This window comes from Oratosquilla oratoria, chromosome 15 (assembly GCF_046742065.1).
Source record: "Oratosquilla oratoria isolate Oo_2021 chromosome 15, ASM4674206v1, whole genome shotgun sequence".
Taxonomy (NCBI): Eukaryota; Metazoa; Arthropoda; class Malacostraca; order Stomatopoda; family Squillidae; genus Oratosquilla; species Oratosquilla oratoria.
Genome location: NC_134791.1, coordinates 20,414,959 through 20,436,764, shown reverse-complemented (window position 1 = coordinate 20,436,764; position 21,806 = coordinate 20,414,959). Strand labels below are relative to the sequence as shown.

General features: G+C 39.9%; 1 protein-coding gene across 1 annotated transcript in view; it reads left to right on the top strand.

Annotated features, from left to right (window-relative positions):
- The first annotated feature begins 334 nt into the window (after positions 1 to 334).
- Echs1 (Enoyl-CoA hydratase, short chain 1) overlaps positions 335 to 21,806 on the top strand; it is a 39,010-nt gene continuing 17,538 nt past the window's right edge. Inside the window, exon 1 of the mRNA XM_076198665.1 lies at positions 335 to 398. Within this exon, the coding sequence (XP_076054780.1) occupies positions 350 to 398 (49 nt within the window). The 5' untranslated portion in view covers positions 335 to 349. The remainder of the gene's footprint in view (positions 399 to 21,806) is intronic.

Genomic DNA, 21,806 nt, shown 5'->3' with positions numbered 1-21,806 from the left:
ACCCATACCTTATCTGCAACAATGCCTCTACCGACCTAACCTTTAGACGATTTCTCAGTTTCGAGTGAAGAACATTCATTTGAGAGAAAATTCTTTCTTCTGAGGCATTTGAAAATGGAAGGGACAATAATGCCAGTACGAGGTCTGAAATGTTTGGGAACATTTTTTGTCCTGCATAATTTTCCCTTTCATTTACCTCAGTCCTAAAACTTACTACATTACCCAAGCAACTTTTAGGCCACTGCTGAAGACACATTGAACTCCATTCATTTTCAAGACCATCTAGATCCTCAAAGGTAGACCGATACCTAGCACCAATCAGAGCAACAGGGTCTTCTGCGATGTGGCAATGGAAGGATGGAAAATTTTCAACATCATAAATATCTCAACATTATCAGGTAAGTGCATCTGAACTTGTTTTATGAGTTCAACCACAAACTCTTTACACCGCTCTTTGATATAGTGACTTGAGCTACAGTTAAAGAACAAGCAGATGCATATGTGGTGAACTTATATCCAAAGTTCATTGCCTCACATGGCACAACATGATCCAGAAATTTAAGTTTGTGTAGCTTTTCATCAGGACATTTTGACAAGTGCTTTCCATTTACTACAATGTTCATTAGATTACGATACATTGCAATGAGATCCTGTGTTACTTTTGTGACATTAATTTAAGTTTGTGTAGCTTTTCATCAGGACATTTTGACAAGTGCTTTCCATTTACTACAATGTTCATTAGATTACGATACATTGCAATGAGATCCTGTGTTACTTTTGTGACATCTGCAGTTTGTGACTGGAAAATCTTATTAACACTATTTCTTTCAGAGTTTTTCTGACAAACAACAAATACAATTTATTCTGGTCATCTGTATGCATCAGACAGGGTTTTCGCTGTGTAACAACGTTCTTTGGAAGCACTCAGGTCAAAATGACGCTTAAGAGCCTCCCACTGATCGATAATTATACTAACTGCTTCCAACCTTGCCAACCAGCGTGTTCCTGCCAATCCTGGCACCTTCTTAGGTACACTGTTTTCTAATACTGTATATAGCCTGATACTCATTAGTCCTCTTAGGACTAGTAGAAAACCAATTATGAGTTTCTCTAACTACAAAATCAATAATTATAGGAAGGCATTCAGAAGCCTTACTGGCAGCAAGGTGAAGGGTGTGGCACACACACCTAAACAGGGTTAATTCAGGATTATCAACTCTTAAAAGTGTTGAGTGAATGAGTTCGACCGATCATCGAACTGGCTCCATCGGTCCCTAGGCCTATCATTTTTTTCACATCTAGGCCGTCCTCAGCCAAGCATCTTTTAACAGTTTGATAGAGAGTATCAGCTGTAGCATTTTCTATTGGTAGTAGACGATAGAAAGTGTCCACTACAGATTTTTTACTTGTACTGTAAAAACGAATGCAAAGGGCAAGGCAAGATATATTTGCTTCGTTGGTACTCTCATCAACCACCAAGCTAAAAAATTGGTCTCCAATTTCATTTTTTAATTTATCAGCAAAAGATGGAGCAATGACATATTTCTGAAGACGTGCACATTTAGTATGATGCATTCTGAAATCTTGTAATGTGCGTGATTTCATATCCAACTTAGGCAAAAGTTCACCCAAATGATCTACTGATAAAGCCGAGGCATGTTCAGCTATATAAACTGCTATTCTAAGCTCAGCAATTTTGACTGGATCTCTCTCTATGGGACGCATAGCATCTTTGATGGACCTCTGGCTCTTGCTTGTAGAGGATTTAGTGTTATCCACGTGTTTCTTGCTAAAAGAGTGATCAATCACGGATTTCATGTGCGCTTGAAAGGAATTTCCGCAAACTTTGCATCGTGCTTTGCTTGCATCACCTGGGACTGACTGCAGCCAACCTAAAACCAAGAAGTCAAAGTTCTCTGATAAACATACAATAGTTATACCATTTCATCCTGCGGTAATTTATATTACGACTACATAAGCACTGAGAAAACGTAGATCTAGCCTAGCGTACACCACACCTTGGTAAAGTAAAATGATCCAGCGGCAATCAATTAATGGCTATAAGGAAAGCACACATGTATCTATTTGTACATGCTCTTCATCTATTTTTTAACAAGGTAACTTAACAGATTCGAAAATTTTGTCTTTACCTTTAAAACGCTGATAATTTTCCCATGATGTATTTTCTTGTACTTTTGTCAGTTATCTTGACTATCACTAGCAAATAAAGTAGGTCCTACAAGCACCGGCCGTCTTGCAGACCTGTATGACTAACAGCAACTGAGCAACAGAGCTTACTGTATAACTGAAACTGTAGAGTGAAGTAAGCCTCTGGCGAGACTTCCAAAACGTTCCAAGATTCCAACGTGAGCCTGTTGACAAAGGAGTCGAGAGTTTCTACTGGCCAGACCGTGCTTGAACGTATGACGCTTTCGACCTATCGCGGTGAGGGAAGAGAAAACGTTTTCGCTTGGGCTGTGTCTTCATTGAAGAAGTAGTCCTCCTCCTCCCCCCTTCCCAATCCCTTCCGAGTGCCGACTAAACAAGTGCTGGAGTAGCGCTGGGCAAATACCGCTATTTTCAATACCGGAATTACCGGTAAACAACAATGCCGTTACCGGAATTACCGGTAAAAGACTCGTGAGGTAGTAGTGACGTCCCAAGTTCGAGTCGCCTTTATGACTTAAATCTAAACAAATTTCATCCTACTATGGTGTGTAGTCACAACTCAAGTTTTGTAACGTCGTCATTATAAAAATCCTGCGCTCCGAGTCGTTACTCCAACTCTCGTGGGCGGGGAGTAGGGAGGGAGTGCGTGTAAGGTCACAGCATTACCCACAGATCAGTCATACGAGCTCTGAGCTCTCTTCCGAGAGGGAAATAGATGTCGATCACGAGCCCAGCACGTGATCCAAAGACCAAGGTGAATAGTCAAGGATATATTAGATTTCATTGTCAGCATATATATATATATTTTTTTTCAAACAAATTAGTTCATATTCTTATCTAGAAACAAGCATATTTACATTTTCATCACAGCAATTTTGTCTGAAATCAACTCACCTGCTCTGCGGGCCGAGATGCGAGCAAGACGATCTAGCACGTTGAATACGTTCCTGTTAATTTTCATATTCGAATACATACATTTCGTACTGTGCATCTGTGGGCCGAGAAGGGAGCAAGACGATCTAGCACGTTGAATACGTTCCTGTTAATTTTCATCCTACGTAGGGCCGTCAGTACTCAGTACCAAGATCTAAGAATATAAGGTCTAACCACTTCCGACCGAATTTCGAGGGAGTTGGCGCAGCGGGCCCGTGAACGTCACCTGGATGTTCAAAGTGGGGTTAGCGGGTCCTATAGCTGTCAGTTGAAGCTGGTCCGTCGTTGGAAAATGACGTTGCCTTCTCTCGCACCGCTCCACTCAATTAGTTATATTCTGACAAATATTATATAAAATATATATATAAATATATATAAAATATTATAGTTCCTGTCTATATATATGAATATATATGATATATAATATATATATATATATAATATATAAAATATTATAGTTCCTGTCTTCCTTGGCGTTTCACAGTTTTCTTCAGTGTATCACAAAGAGAAAATGGACTCAGCCAAATGACGTCAGAAGCTGCGCAGAAGATTTCAAACGGTCTGACCTGTATAATTCTCAGTACCACCAAGCCGAAACGTGCTTACCTCTCCGAGTGTATAGCTTACCTCTCTCCGAGTGTATAGCTTACCTCTCTCCGAATGTATAGCTTATCGGTTAACGGAGCCTTTACGGTAGCAGAATTTTTGCCGGTAAGCTACCGTCAAGGTTGTTACCGATAAAATCCGTAACTACCGGTAGCTGCCCACCACTACCGTCAGTACCGTCACTCAATACCACCAAGCCGAGACGTGCTTACCGCTCCTCGAATGTTATGGTATAGCTTATCGGTTAACGGAACCTTAGCGGTAGCAGAATTTTTGCCGGTAAGCTACCGTCAAGGTTGTTACCGATAAAGCCTGTAACTTTACCGGTAGCTGCCCACCACTATGATGGAGTCAGATGGACGCGTCCAAGACGCGTGAGTTATGAAACGGACCAAGCTATGATCCACCCCATTCCCAGCTTACCCATATTATGTACCACAGAATTAGTTCCAGTATTTAAAACTGACTGATTCAACACAACCTAGTTATGTATTCCAACAATACTTTTTCAAATTCTCTTATTTATGGAGAATCTTAGTTATTTGTCTGACTAATTGTTGATTCCATAGAATTTCCCACAAACTGTATGGATTCCCACGAAAAATTCCACAAATTAAGAACAAAATTGGTCTCCCCACAAACAGTCCCACGTCAGATCATTTGTCCCACAGATCTGTGGGAAAATCCCACAAAGTGGCAACAGTGATGGTACTGAGTGACAGTACTGACGGGCCCACTGTACCGCTAATTTTACCCGTTAAACTTTTACCATTAAGCAATTATGTACCGCTAAGGTCTCGGTAATCTTTTTTACCATTAAAACCGTTTTTTCGGCATTTTTGTTAATTTCTCAATAGAATTAATGTTATTTCTGTGATCAGCATACGAAATTATATTAATTGTGAAAGTTTCATCGAAAAATTCCGCGTGTCGCCAAATGAAGACTATATGTATATATATATTATATATATATATATATATATATATATATATATATATATATATATATATATATATATATATATGCTAGTGATGAAAATGCCAATATGCTTCTGTTTCTAAATAAGAATATGAACTAATTTGTATGAAAAGATAATTGAGGAAATAAATAAAAAACATGCTGACAATGAAATCTAATATATCCTTGAGTATTCACCTTGGTCTTTGGATCACGTGCTGGGCTAATTTGTACGAAATAAGTATTAAAACAAGGGAACATTAAAAACAGTTTTTAGGAAAACATCTATTACAAATTAGTCAGTTTAGGTTAGTTTTTAAGAAAACATTTATTATAATTTAGTCAAAGCACATTATATGTGTACGTGTGTGTATTAACAAAACTTCCACTCCCACATGCACCCTCCAAACATAGACCCATGCATGCAGAGGCGGACAAAAGTTTATACACCACACCCACCCTCCTTTCACTCACTTGCGCGGTAGATAGCATACTATAGTAGCACCAATTAAAGTATGACTTTTTCCCTTTACCATGACATAACAACCAAAATAATATGTAAAATAGAACCAGACATATAGCTTATTAAAGGACAAAAACATTGATTTTTCAGGAGAGAGTTAAACTGGGAGGCTGGATACTGTGGATAGGCGGCATGCTTCTACCTCTAACTTTGAAAATGCACTGACATCTATAAAATTCAAAATCATGTGTTTACTGTTGAGAATCATAGCTTGCTTCCGATTGGTGGGAAGAGTTGCCAGATATCTCCATAAACACAATATCGTAAACAAAATAGAACTGGCTATCGAAATTTTTACTTTATTTCAATATACAGAATATGCAATGGGGTTGTGACTACACACCATAGTAGGATGAAATTTGTTTAAAGATTTAAGTCATAAAGGCGACTACTACCTCACGAGTATTTTACCGGTAAAATACCGGTAATTCCGGTAACGGCATTGTTGTTTACCGGTAATTCCGGTACTGACATTAGCGGTATTTGCCCAGCACTAGTCAAAACCCATCACAACCTTCAGAGGTAGATACTGGAAACGACTCAAATCAAACAAATCCTCAAGCTCCATCTGCAAATAATAGAGATCTCAAACCAAAAAGAAATGCTGCATTAAAGCAGCGTGAACTTATGAAAAATAAACTTGATTATTTATAAATTATAAATTGGGTATTAGGTGTTGGGTAAAATGCTACACCCTGGTTCTGGGGTGAGGATACACGAGTTTAGGTGGTGGTTTAAGTACTGCACCCTTAATCTAAGGGTGAGAATAAAATGTTCTATTAAAGATTGATTAGAGGCTTTAAATCTTATTGAATCATTTATATTTATATTGATTTGGACACAAGGTTGCATTGCATTGCATTTGTTACAAATGCAATCTCTTGTCTGGAGTATATTAGAAATTACGTAAAAGGTGACGTCATATTGAACTCGTTTATTGAACTCTAGAAGTTTAATTTCATTAAAGTAATAAATTATGTATATCTAAATTATTGGATAAAATCTGAATAATTAATAATGTTAATGATCAATTGCTACTGATAATTTGTAGTCTATTGAAAAATTTAAACATTTGAAATAAATACCGAAAATTCTGGTCGGTGAAAAGTAAACAATGGTCGCGAAAATTATAGATATTGCGTGTGGCCTGCGGCCGGTTCATTCAAATACTTGTTTTCGTGAAGTCAAGACGCTTAGAATTTGTGTCAACTGAAACTACAGAAAATCAATTTCGGAGGAACATTTACTCCCAACTGTAAAGAGAAACCTCTCTTTAAAGCATAAGATTACTTACAATTGAAAATAACGGATAAACTTAATAAGGCGAAAGGGACGTAAGTATAACTCGGCCGAGTTAAAACCGGTCTCTCGAAAATCCGCCTTTTCTATAAATTACATCTAAAATTCAAGAAGGTAAGATTGAACTTTCTCATTTTGAATTAGTTTAACTAAAGTAAGAATTATTTGTTTGGATAAGGAAAACAGATCCTTTTCCAATAATACCAACCTCCCCCGATTGGCAAGACTAGAGGAAAAACTTGAACAAATGACCGAACATTGGGAGAAGAGGTTCGGTAACGTGGCAAAGATTGCGCAAAGAGTTGAAAAACTGGAAGAACTTGAGAAGGTGAACAAAAACTTAACTAAAAGAAATAGAAGCTTTAAAAAGGCAGTTAAAAGAAGTAAAAGAAGAGAATGAGGAATTAAAGAGGAATAATAAAGACAATAAAGAGGGCATAGCAAAAGAAGCACAGGGTTGGAAAAAGATCCAAGAAAACAGTAGAGTTTCATTTACTGACTTAATTAAACAGCAAATGAAAGAACAAACTGAAGACTCAGTTATTAAAGTGATGAGACAGAAGGAGAATATAGTAAGGGACTTAGCAGATAAAAAGAAATGTATAATTATATTAGGAATGGAAGAGAAATATAACCCAAATAGAACCACAAGAATGAATGAGGAAAAAGAAAAAGTAAGCAGTTTACTAGAATTAGTTCAGGAAGATAAACCTAAAATCATGAAACAAGTTGAAGAGATGTATAGACTTGGGAAGTATAGTACGGATAAGTCCAGACCAATTAAGATTAAATTCAGGTCACAAACGACGGCAGAGAATATCTTAGCAAAAACAGGGAAACTAGCAACAAGTGAACAATATAAAAAGGTATGGATAAAAAGAGAAATGAATAAAGAGGAAAGAGAGGAGGAAAAAAAGAAAAGACATAAAGCTAAGGAAAAAACGAGAACAGAACAGAGTCAGAAAAAGATAAATTCTATTGGAGAGTAGTGAATATGAAAATAAGGAAATACGACATACTAGAGAAAAACAAAAGGGAAACAGAGAATACAATGGAAGTGGCAGAAAACTAAAAGTGTCTTACACAAATATAGATGGATTAATAACAGGACTGAATGAGCTGAATGATTATCTGAAGGAAAAAGAACCGGACATAATGGGAATTGTAGAAACGAAATTAAAAGGTCCACTACCACCCAACAGTGTAGGCAATGATGCATATAATTATTGGATTAGAAACAGAGAGACAAAACAAGGGGGTGGAGTTATGTTCCTGACTAAGAAGGATATAAACGTGAAGTGTGTCACATATGGAAAAAATACAGTAGAGATGATTATGATCGAAGTGGAAGACAGATAAGAAGAGCAGAAAGTTCGTGATAAATTATGTGCCTCCAAAAACAGCCTCGTGGGAAGAGAGTGAACATAAGAGTATGTTAGAAGACACAAAGACAACTTTAAATAAGATAATGGAAGATGGAGGAAGAATAGTTATGATGGGCGATTTTAATTGTAAAGAAGTCTGCTGGGAAGAGTTGACAGTAAAGGGTGGAGACGACTCATGGCGAAATGTTCTACTCGAGATGATTATTGACCATACAATGACACAGTGGATACAGGAGAACACTAGGTATAGAAATGAAGAAGAACCATCGAGACTATACCTAATAATCACATCTGAACCTAGAATAGTGGAAAAGATTGAATATAAAACACCAATAAGTAAAAATTACCACACATTGATTGAACTGGAACTAAATGAGGAAAAATATATGAAAAGAAATTAACAATATAGAAAAGGAAGAATGATGTATGAAAAAACAAACTTTGATAAAATAAGAGAATTCTTTCAAAAAGAAAACTGGGAAGAAATATACAAAGAAGAAACAACAGTGGAAGAGAAATGGAATATTTTGACAAAAATTTACAAAAGAGTGGAAAAGTATGTACCAAGACAAAAACAAGAAAAAGAATATATAAAGTGCTGGTACAGCAAAAGTTGTAGAGAGTTAAAAGACAAAAGAGATTAAGCTTGGACCAAATTGAAGAAATACAAAAAGCCTGAAAAATGGAAAATATATACTTGTTATAGAAATGAATATGTACAAGTGTGCAGAGAGGAAAAGAGAAAATATGAAAAAGATGTCATAGAAAAATGTGAAGATCAACCAAAACTATTTTACAGATTTGTAAACAACAAACTGAAAAACTAACAAGATTTGGAGAAATTAAGACAAGGAGTTGAATACACAGAGGAAATAGAAATGGCGGAAATTATGAACAAGCATTTTAAATCGGTGTTTACAAGGGAGAACATACAACCTGAAGAGATCGAATGGAAAGATAAAGTCCCCCCCTATGAAAGAAATAGAAGTAACAAAGAATGAAATAATGAAACACTTGAGTAATCTTGATGTCAGAAAATCGCATGGACCAGATGAAATGGCAAACTGGATTTTGAAAGAATGCAGAAATGAACTGGCAGACAAAATACATAGCATAATAAACAGTTCCTTGAAAGAAAGAAAAGTTCCAGAAGATTGGAAAAAAGCAAATATAGTACCTATATATAAAAGGGGAAATAAAGAAGACCCTACCAGCTATAGACCAGTCTCTCTAACAAGTACAATAGCAAACATTTGTGAAAGAATTGTCAAAAGTAGATGGGTAAAATATTTAGAAAAAAAACAACGTGCTAAATCCAAGGCAATTTGGATTCAGACAAGGACGATCATGTGTCACCAATTTAATATGTTTCTATTCAAGGCTAATAGATATAATACAAGAAAGAGATGGATGGGCTGATTGTGCATTTCTAGACCTAAAAAAAGCTTTTGACAAGGTGCCACGTAAGAAGTTGCTTTAGAAATTAGAAACTACAGGTGGAATACAGGGCAAACTGCTGAAATGGATGGAAGACTTTTTGCAAGAAAGAAAAATGAGAGTGGTGATAAGAGACAAACACTCTAATTGGGATGAAGTGATAAGTGGTGTTCCACAAGGAACAGTTCTGGCCCCAATAATGTTTGCTATATATGATAATGATATGGATGAAGGAATTGAAAGTTATATGAGCTTCTTTGCGGATGATGCAAAACTATTGAAAAAAGTGAACACGGAAGAAGATTGTGAGTCCCTACAGAGTGATCTCAATAAAGTATGGGAATGGAGTAGGAAATGGGAGATAGAGTTCAATAATAAGAAGTGTAGTATAATGGAATTTGGAAGAAGCAAAAAAAAAAAAAAAAAAGAATAGCAGGATCATATAAATTTGGAGAAAAAGGAATAAAAAAAGTAGAAAATGAGAAGGACCTGGGAGTCATTATCATGAATAATATGTCCCATGAAAAACTTATAAACAAGATTTTTGGATAAACTTATAATTCAAAAAGAACAATCAAAATGGCATTTACATACCTGGATGAGGAAATGGTAAAGAAAATACTAATCACTTTGATAAGACCAAGATTGGAATATGCAGCAACGATGTGGTCACCAAGTACAAAAAAAATGTATAACAAAACATGAAAGAATACAAAGAGCAATTACAAAATTGGCACGAACACTCTCAAAACTATCATATGAAGAGACTAGCAAAACTTGAACTACAGACACTAGAGCAAAGAAGAGAGAGAGGAGATTTGATAACTATTTATAGAATCATGAAAGGCATAGCAACTATTTATAGAGATGATCTAATAAAATGGGATGATAGAAATACAAGAGGACACGGAAAGCAAATCAAGAAAGACAGTTATAGAAGAGATCTTAAAAAGAACAGCTTTCCCCACAGAGTAATAGACATTTGGAACAAGTTATATGAGAAAGTGATGTGTGCAAAACAATACATGAATTTAAAAACAGTTTAGATAAAATGAGATATGAAGACGGGACACTACGAGCAAAGCTCCCCTTCCCGTAAAATACAAGTAGGTAAATACAACTAAGCAAATACACACACGACTTAGTGGCGCAGTGGTAGCGATCGCGGCCGCCACTACGGTAGTCCAAATTCGATTCCTGCCCAGGGTGGAAATAATTTCAGTATCGTTGCGCTGCGAGTCGTTACTCCAACTCTCGTGGGTGGGGAGTTGTGTGTGTGTGTGTGTGAGGTCACAGCATTACCCTTAGATTGGTCATATATGAGATCTGAGCTCTCATCCGGGAGGGTAGTAGTTGTTGATCACGAGTCCAACAAGCGATCCAAGACAATGGCGAATTACACACACACGCACACACACAATATTTACTTAGGGGGCGGAGCGTGGATGATGTCAACGATTTCCTCGCTGTAATTGGCCGTTCGTGGATGACGTCACAACGCTTTGCCCACTTGTAAGTGGCAGAGCGTAGATGACGTCATAACGTTTTTTTTAATGTATTGATAGACTTAGAATTGTGGTGAATATTGACTAATCTAAATGTGATTAGGAGAATTACTATTGTCTTAAAGTATCGCGAAAGGGTTGAAGTATATAGTGTATCTTCCTGACCAGCATCAAATTAAGTTGCATATGAATAAATTTATATTATGTTCAGTCTTCAATCTAAATACAAAACCCACCAACATGCATATAGATGTCTGCGCTGTTGAAAATAAAAAAACGTAGAAAGACGAGAATAGATAAATGAAAACGATAAGAAATGGAAGAAGACTGAATTATATTCAGTACATCAAACTTCTTTCGCAATGCCACAAACGGAGACTAAAACCAGCCTAAGCAAATAAAAAGCTTATCTCGTATGAAAAAACATCTTATCGCAGTCCCGATTGTGTTATCATATCAACGTAAATTACAATAATTTACGTAAATGCACACACACTCGGAGAAAGAAAGAGGTAACTTGGATCCTTGCTCTACCAGTCTTCCAAATATGACTACAAATGAGAATTGATTGTTTGTGTATGTATAGAGATTCACATTTATATACGCGCACACACGCACACACACACACACACACACACACACACACACACACACACACACACACACACACACACACACACACACACACATACACACACATACGCACATAGAGGAGAGAATATTTTCTTTAAAGTAACTATACAAGTGAATATCGAAGAAGCAAAGATAATATGTCGAAATTTATTAAAATAAAGGATACATCATGATGACTGTTCTACATGATAAATCCAAGACTAGAGATAACGAAAGCTATGGGTCTGGACAAAGTTCTTGATGTCATTGTGAATAAATACTCCACACACAAAGAGAATTGATGTCACCCAAAAAAGATATTTACGTGAAGAAATAATTACGAAAAGATCGATTGAATAAAAAAAAAATAGATTTATTGATATTAGATTATAAGCAAAGCTAAGAAATTTTATATCTAAAATTTTCTAGCCTTCTACCCTAGAGTTACATATAAGACACTATGGTGGACGGTTTTTGGTTATATGGATTTACAAAAAGCATTTGACAAAGCACCACGTCCAAACTGTCATGGACAACTCCTTGAGTATGGTAATGACCTTCATTTTTTTTTTTTTTTTTTTTTTTTTGAGTACCAGAAGATTCAGTAACCTTATTGTGATGCACCTTTTTATATTCTTTTCCTGCCAACAACAGACAATGTTATCCAACCACACCTCACATTGTTGATGCTAAATTACATCAATCTCTTGCCCATGTCATCAAACCTCTTGATTTGATTCTGGAGACCAACAGACAACAGAAGTGTCTGCAGGTCGTAAATGAGTCAAGGCCAGGCGTCTGTGACGCGGAAGTAGCGTCCAGGCTCGACACTTTCCTTGCTTAACGTTGCTGAAGTGAACACACCCGCGGACGCAAGCCAGTGGACACATCGCAGTCCTCCGCGACGGGGGTTTCAGACCTTGCCCTCTCCATCCTCCCCCACTCCACCGCTTCCTCCCGAGGGCCGGCCTGGCCGGGAAGCACTTGTCTCAGCCGATGCAGATGTGGAGAGCTCCTCGTGGCCTCGGCCATGAGGGAGGTCAAGGGTGGGAGGCGTTACCTCGCCCTCTTTCCTTAAACGGAGAGGTAAAATTGGTTTCCCTCAACTGAAGGAGAATCTACGAATAAGCTACACTGAGTCTCTCTGGAATAGACACAAGTCTTCAAAGCATCTTTTTAGTTAGATCTAGACTTCTAGAGTATACTTAAAGGATAGATGGTCTCCGAACTAAACGACTTAAGTTCTTCACCTGAATGAAATCGTGTGGCCGTCATCAGAACACTATGTGACATAAATCTTTTTTCTTGAAGAATCTACGATTATTATTTACTATTTACCTGCTATTTTATTATTCAACTATACCTATGCATTTAATTATGTATTTTATTTGTTATTTACATTATTATAGTTTTGATTTATTCATTTATTATTATTATGTTTTTTCGCATCCGACCTAGATATGGACCAAAAGGTCTCCTGTCGGCATGCTCCGCCTTTATAATCCTTTATAATCCTTTATAATAACAATATGAGATAAATCTAGGAATCATTCTTTCTATAAAAAACAAATAAACAGATGAATATATAAAAATAAATAAATAAATAGATAAATGTATAATGAAATAAATGACATATATATATAGATATAAAATAATATTAATAATTACATACACACGGGTGGCACCCACCCCAACTATGGAGTGATAAAAGGCAGGCGCGGATCCAGGGGGGGGGGGGGCTGAGGGGGCTGAAGCCCTCCCCCAAATTTGTTCTTCCATGAATCATTGTAAGGATTTCATTTAATCGATTTTAGTACTTTCTGGTCAGCCTCTGCACTATTAGATGGGTTGAGCGATACGACTTAGTCATTGTGTTTATGGAATTCCTGCCAGTTATTGCCGTCTTTCTGGAAAACGAGAGCAACTCGGACGCGACGGCGGGACTACTACTAATAGCAATCCGAGAGCCGCGCTTTCTGATTGGTCTCGCCGTCGCTGAGTCTGTGCTAGCTCACACTGTGGAGCCGAGCCGAGCCCTGCAGTCCCCTATGGTCGATCTAGTCTCAGCGTACGCTAGGATTGGTGATGTGGTGACGCATCTAAACAAGACCCGGGAAGGTGCACTGACCAGCTTCCAGAACATCTTCAAGAATGCAGAGGGGCTCCTCCAGGAGATCGGTTCATCACATGACACCATTCCTGTACCTCGAGTTTGCAAGCGCCAAACGCAGCGAGCGAATTTACTCTTCCAGAAGCTGAGGGAGTATTACCGAAGATCTGTATATGCAGCGGCGGCGCCACGAATTTTTAGTTGGGGAGGCTAAGGGGGGGGGGCTGAGCAAATTTTTGGTGGGGCTAATAGTAATATGATAATACACATATATTATCCTCATTTCAGAAGGGGAGGAGGTTAATGGTTGGGCTAGCACTGATGGCTGACAAATTTTTAGCCCTGGCAATTAAAAATTCCACTTAATAAAATTATTTCAATGAGTGTTTTAAATTTTCAATTTGCTCATTTCAGTTTGGGGGGGGGCTGGCCACTTTTCCAAGCCCCCCCCCCCCTGGCGCCGCCACTGTGTATATGTCCCATTCCTCGACCATGTATTGACTGAGCTGCAGACCCGGTTCGGGAATGATACTATTCCTGTTGGCTTCAAGATCAAGAATCTGCTCAGCAGCGCTGACGGAGATGTTGCTGCTGTACTGGAAGCGGCAAAGGTTTATGAGGCTGACATCGAGACCTTGAGCCTCGTGAAGGTGGAAGCAGAGCGCTGGTATTCAACAACAATGAAGTTCGAATCCATTGGAGATGCCCTTGCCCACGCCCAGACCCGAATGTATCCGAACCTGGCCAAGCTCCTCCGAGTTTTGATCACGCTCCCAGTCTCGAACGTAGAGGCCGAGCGTTCATTTTCAACCCTGAAGCGACTGAAGACCTACCTAAGGAATACTATGGGTCAAGATAGCCTCAACGGCCTGGCGCTACTCGGCGTTTACAATGAAATGAATATTGAAATTGTCACAGATCACTTGTGACTCGTAAAAATTTGGCTGAATTATACATATACATAAACAGCTCATTAACTAATACATCAATTACAGTTTGAAGAAACTAAGTGGTTTGCGAGAGTATCACCAATTTGCGTAATCGAAGTTCGAAACTCTGAAGCATCAAATACCAAGACTTGGAAACTCTGAAGCTTCAAACCTCCGAAACTTCGAAACTCAAACTCCGAAGCGCGAAGAGTGGAGGAAGGGAGAATGACCAGAATGGACAGTCAAGAATCGACACAGCTGGTGAAAGATTCTGACACAAATGGCGCCCATCGTGGGGCCTTCTTGTGCGTTATTCACACTCTGGCAGTAAAACTTTTATTGTAACATTGAAGTTGATTACAAAAGTGTGAGAGCCATGTCCGTGCAGGAATTGACGAGTGAGGCGGAAACCCTGGGGTATAAGGATACTGAGGAAATCCGGGAGTACGTCCGAAAACGGCAACAGCAACTTCGGAACGACAGAGCGCAGGAACGAGAGTTCGAGAAACTAAAGTTGGAACATGAAAAGGAGAAACGGCTGCATGAGAAGGAGATGCTACAGCTCAAACTTTCCCAACCTCAGACCGATGGTACCAGCTTGCCAGGTGTCAACCCTGTTGCTCACACCCAGTTCTCTACACACCGGCTCAACATTCCAAAGTATGAGGTAGGTCAAGCGATTGAGCCTTTTATTGACAGGTTCCAGATGGTGGCGACTACGTACAAATTGAGCGAAGATGTTAAGAAGGTCGAGTTTATGAACCTCTTCGACGGGAAACCTCTCGACATCATCCACCGTCTTGACTCCTCAATGCGAGATTATGAAGGTATGAAGAAAGCATTACTTCTAGCTTATGGTAAGACATTGGAGGATGCGCGTGACCAATATCAGCGAGCTATGTTGCAGGATAAGGAGACGGTAGCCCAGTTCTGCGCTAGATTGAAGAGTTACTTGGACCATTGGATGGAAAAGGACGAGACTCCGCAGACTGTCGAGGGTCTGCGCGACTTGATACTGCGCACCCAGCTGGAAAAGTCGTGTCCCACGGAGCTGGTGGCTAAATTCAAGACACAGAAAGTAAAGGACCTCCAGCAAATGACTGACCTGGCCGACGCACACTTCGCAGCTTACGGGTACCACACGAGGAAACAACTTCACAAGAAGTTGCCTCCCCCTGTACATTCTCAGACACCACAAGGGTCTAACACGCAAGCCCAACACCACAATAAGTTACCAGTCATCTCCACAGCAGTCGAAACCACAAAGATTTACTCAATCTTTTTTTTTCCTCACAGCCAACCACAGCAAGTGAGGAACCAGCCCTACTCTCAAGGTGGTTGGAAGGGTCACAAGGGTCAGAAGAATCAGCACGCTGCAGCAGCAGCAGTACACCACGGAGGAGCACCTGAGGAATTTTCCCCAAAGGTTATTCCGCAAGAAGAGTGTGTCACCGCCGGTTCCGTGTCAACTCCCCAACACGTGTACTTATCAGCTGCATTGAGTTCTAGTCTCAGAGGTACAGGGCTCCTGGTTCAGCCTGGCAAGGTAAATGGTGTCACTGCGGAAGTCTTAAGGGACAACGGATCGACGGGGTGTTGTGTCAAGGAGAGGCTTGTAACGCCTGACAGTTACACTGGAAATTATGTAACCGTGAGTCTTATCAACGGGACTCGGGTGATCTGCCCCTTAGCTACGGCTCACACGAAGACACCACCCAAACCTGTGCAGCGGCGGTTACCAGAGGAGCCGCCAGAGCAACCAACCAGGTAAAACCTTTGATACTTTCATCTGTTTCAGATCTTGCAAATAGTGAGGACGTAGTTGCCGAGCAAACGACCGATCCCACACTTGCCATGGTTTGTAAAAAGGTTCTAGAGGGACATTGCAGAACTTCTCGGGGAACGGAAACCAGATTCCTTAAGAAAAGGGGAAGACTTTATCGCAGTACGGTGTATCCAAGCGGGGACTCGAGACTACAGTTCGTTGTTCCAGAGAAGTACCGCCTGGCAGTGTTTAAGCTGGGTCATCATGCTGCACTAGGTGGACACATGGGAGTACAGAAAACTCAAGATAGAATTCAGTCTCAATTTTTCTGGCCTGGGATAGGCAGAGAGATAGTGAGGATGACTACAGATCGCGGCCGAGTGAAGCCTGCACCACTCTGATCTCTGAGCCATTCCAGCGAGTGGCTGTGGACATCGTTGGACCTATCATTCCAAGGGCAGCTGACGGAGCCAAATACACCCTTACCTGCGTGGGCTTCGCGACGAGATGGTCTGAAGCAGTACCCCTTCGCAATATTGAAACCATAACTGTCGCCGAAGCAATGTTCGAAATCTTTTGTCGCGTGGGCATTCCTAAGCAAGTGTTGTCCGACCGGGGGAGCCAGTTCACTTCAGTCATGATGGAAGAGTTGCTGAGGCTACTGGCTGTAAAAGGGCTCAGGACTACCCCTTACCACTCTGTGAGCGTTTCAATGGCACCCTCAAGAAGATGCTGAAGCGGATGGCAGCAGAGCAACCTAAGAATGGCCACGATTTATCGTCCCTCTACTATTCGCCAACCGCGAAGTACCCCAAGCTTCACCACAGTTCTCACCATTTGAGTTAGTCTACGGCAGGTCAGTTCGTGGTCCTCTGCAAGTACTGCGAGAACTCTGGGACGAAGAAGAGCCTGACCCCGCAGTGAAGACAACTTACGCATATGTGCTGGACTTGGCTGAACGACTACGAGAGACCTGTGAAGTAGCAAAGCAAGAGCTACTGAAAGCTAAGGAAGTTCAGAAGGCGTACTACGACAAGAAAACTAAGCTGAGGATCCTCGAGGAAGGAGACCAGTGCCTCCTCCTTCTACCCACCGCGCACAACAAGTTGCTGTCGCAATGGCAAGGACCTTTTGAAGTAGTCAAACGTCTCAATGATTTGAACTACTTGGTGCAAGTGGGACCAGACCAAAAGAAGTTCCACATTAATATGCTGAAGAAATATTACACACCTCAAGTTACATGTTCGGCAGTTGGTCAAGAATGTTTGCTGAATAGGGGAGATCGTGTGCTATCACCTGAACAGTACGAGTGTCTGCAGATTGTCGAAGGCCAGTTTAAGCAGTCGCAGATGGTCTCTGCTGCCGTGGTTATACCAGAGGTTGAGGAATTGACAGATTGCGCACCCCTTACCCGTGAAGCTATTCAAGGCGAAACGGTGGAGGATGTGCAAGTACCTCCGAGGCTTGGTCCAGAGCAGAAGAGACGTATAAATTCTATTCTCCAGCGAAATTCAGCAGTGTTCTCCGATAAGCCTGGAGTCGCCAAGGTGGATTGCCACGAAATACAGCTGACGAGCAGCGTACCCGTCAGATTGAAGCCATACCCGATACCCATTCGTCTGGTGGATGCGGTCAAGAAGGAGATAGACAACATGGAAGCTGCAGGCATCATAGAGAAGTCATCGTCTCCCTACTGCAGTCCTATAGTCGTTGTACGCAAGAAGTATGGAGGTGTACGAATCTGTGGAGATTACCGCGGAGTAAATGCAGTAACCCAGGTGGATGCAGAGCCAATGAGCAATCAGCAGGAAATATTTGCAAAGGCCGCCAACTCCAAAATCTTTTCCAAGATGGATTTGGCGAAAGGATTCTTCCAGATTCCGCTGGAGGAGAGAAGCAAACAGGTCACGGCAGTCGCAATACCCAACGGACTTTACCAGTTCAAAGTACTACCTTTTGGACTTACCAACTCCCCAGCAGTTTTTAACCGTGCCATGCGTCAAGTTCTGCGCGGCATCCATGGAGTGGAAGCTTTTGTGGACGATATACTCATCCACTCTTCTACCTTCGAGGAACATCTGGAGATCCTGGAGAAGGTACTTAAGAGACTTAGTTCAGTGAATATGACAGTCAAGCCGTCTAAATGCGAACTTTTCCAACAGGAAGTACAGTTCCTGGGACATACCTTAGGCGAAGGACGATGTGGATGCCAGGATAGCAAGATAATGAAGATCAAGAATGCATCTCGGCCGACCACGAAGAAACAGGTCCGATCGTTCTTGGGACTTGTGGGCTACTACCGCAGGTTCATTCCGAATTTTGCTGTCCTCGCCTTGCCACTCACAGAGCTTCTCAACAAGAATGCTCCTAATAAGTTGACATGGAGGCCTGAACAGGAGGAAGCGTTTACGACGCTTAAGAACCTCCTCTGCAAGGAGCCGATACTTCAACTACCGGGCTTCAACCAGCCTTTCATCCTCCGGACCGATGCGTCCCAAGAAGGCATTGGAGCTATCCTGATGCAAGAAAGGGATGGGGATATTTTTCCTGTTAGTTATCATAGTAGGAAGCTGAAGCCAGCGGAGTTGAACTATAGTGCGGTGGAAAAGGAGTTGCTTGCAGTTGTAGAGGGCATCAAAAAGTATTATTATTTCCTCTACGGAGATAAATTTATTTTAGAGACTGATCACTTGCCTCTTTCGAGCCTTAGGACCTCCAAGAACGCCAACGCCCGAATCATGAGGTGGGCATTGTACCTCCAGCAGTTCAACGTGGTCATCCGGTACATCGAAGGAAGTTCAAATGTTGGAGCTGACCTGATGTCCCGACTGCTCGAGAAAGACGTAAAAGTGTAGTAATTGTACTTTTATAGAATATTATAGTTGTGCAGTTAGATTTCAATTCAATTACATATCAGTGTCTCTATGTAATTATTACTGGAGTAATTGGTTAGACATTACGTGGAACAATATCTTTTTGTGTGGGCGAGTGTCACAGATCACTTGTGACTCATAAAATTTGGCTGAATTATACATATACATAAACAGCTCATTAACTAATACATCAATTACAGTTTGAAGAAACTAAGTGGTTTGCGAGAGTATCACCAATTTGTGTAATCGAAGTTCGAAACTCTGAAGCATCAAATACCAAGATTTGGAAACTCTGAAGCTTCAAACCTCCGAAACTTCGAAACTCAAACTCCGAAGCGCGAAGAGTGGAGGAAGGGAGAATGACCAGAATGGACAGTCAAGAATCGACACAACTGGTGAAAGATTCTGACAGAAATAGACAGTGTAATCAGTGTATTTGCCCCAACCCCCAAAAAAAAAACAAAAAAAAAAAACAGGAGGCTGATGTTCGTGTGAGATCCCATGAACAATGCTATGTGTTATTAATGTAATTTAAATACTTTTATTAACAGGTTCAGAAGTTTATACACGTTTTTGTTTGTATTTCTGTTTTTGAAGCTACTTCTATTTTTTATTACTTCCATGAGTCCATGTGCACTAACACTACACACGGATCCTACAATAATTTCTGTCTATGCGAGAGTATACGCGTGCCAGTGCCTTATCACTGACTAGCACAAGCGTGTAACAATATAAAACGAATATTTATTCTATTATATATGTCTAAAATACAGAAAAATCTGAAAAACCTTATTAAGTATATTCCAGACTTCTGATACATCAGACTACTCAGAGGAAGGAATTCAGGTTAGCCCCCCCCCCCCCCCAAATTCTTATCCTGGATCCGCCACTGATAAAGGTTTGGCAGCATTGGAGGGGCATAGAGACCTTCGGGCAAAGTTCTCGGTAACACCGCCCCGGGGCAAAGTTCTTAGTGACGTCCGCCCCATCAGCCCCTGCCACATCCACCATCCCTTACTGCCTAATTTAGATATTGGCTTGCGAAATAATTAGATATATTTTAAAATGTGTATTGTTCCTTTTACAGAGAGGATAAGGGGAAAAATAGTATTTTGTTGGTTCTAACGCCAAAGACTATATAGGAAAGACGGGAAAGCTCACGGAGAGCCGCATCGTCCACATACATTTTACTGTGCGGCTCTCTCATTAGATGGCGTGTACGCCAATCACCAGTTTTAACTGCATCGTCTGTTTGTTTACAATTAAGCGGGACATTCAATCATGGAGTGTGGGCGGAACTATCACCCATGTGTGGTGTGCAAAAAGAAAAAAATGCCTTTCCCCATCTAATACTTCAAGTTTTTCCTAAAGATAGAGAAAGGTAAGAGATTCAACATACACAATACATGGAAACTTTAACAGAAAATGGAGGAATAAAATAGAACATAGTTAAAATCTTCTTTATCTTTATGTCAGACTCAGTGCAGTGTCACTTAGCTTGGAAATGAAAATTATAGATGAATACCTTACAAATATCTAGAAATATGAATTGATCATGTCAAATTCATACCATATCTTTATGGCAGTCCCAGGCAGGCACAGCAACTTTGATATAGTTATGTCATGTTCTTAGCTTATGTGGTAAAGTTATAAACTTTTACCTTAATTTTGAATAAATGGCCAAATACACAGCAAAAAAAAGTTGAATCGCATGTATGTTTTTTTTTTTTTTTTGGTAGGTTGTGACTGCTTCTTAAAGTTCTTTGGTAGTTTTAAAATTTAACGGTTTTTGTTGAATGATTTCTCTGTGTTATGCTTGTTCTTTTACGGTCTCACTAAACGTCGACCAACGCCGACCAAACCCAAATAATGACGGCTTTTGCTCAAATGCATAATTTTATATAGAAATTAGCATGTGGTTGCATTATTTGACCAATTTTCTTTTTAAATGTGTGATTATCATGTAATTTGATCAAAGAGAAGTTACGTTTTTATCGTCTGCAAAATTACCTAAGTCGACCAACGCCGACCAAACCCAAACAATGACGGCTTTTGCTCAAATGCATAATTTTATATAAAAATTAGCATATGTTTACATTATTTGACCTATTTTCTATAAAATGTGTGATTTTCATGCAATTTGATCAAAGAAAAGTTATGCTTATATCCTCTTTAAAATTACCAACCACAGCTACGAATGCCGTCCGACTCACTAATAGCCGACCAACGCCGAACAAGGACGGTTTATACTCAAATGCACGATTTTGTATAAAAAAAACTAGCATATGGTTGCATTATTTGACTTATTTTCTTTAAAATGTGTGATTTCCATGTCATTTGATCAATGAAATTACGTTTTTATGCTCTGCAAAATTACCAACCGCAGCTACGAATGCCGTCCGACTCACTCATAGGCGACCAAATCTCAAACAAGGACGGTTTTTGCTCAAATGCATAATTTCATATAAAAAACTAGCATATGGTTGCATTATTTTACCTATTTTCTCTAAAATGTGTGATTTCCATGTAATTTGATCAAAGAAGTTATGTTTTTATCCTCTGCAAAATTATTTTATGTATGATTGCAAATCTTGTTTGTTTGATTTTGTGACTTATTTCTTGCATGTTCATCCTTTTATTTTTGTCTATGTTTTTTACAATACAGTACCTGTCTTGCTACATATGTATATATTTTTGTTTGT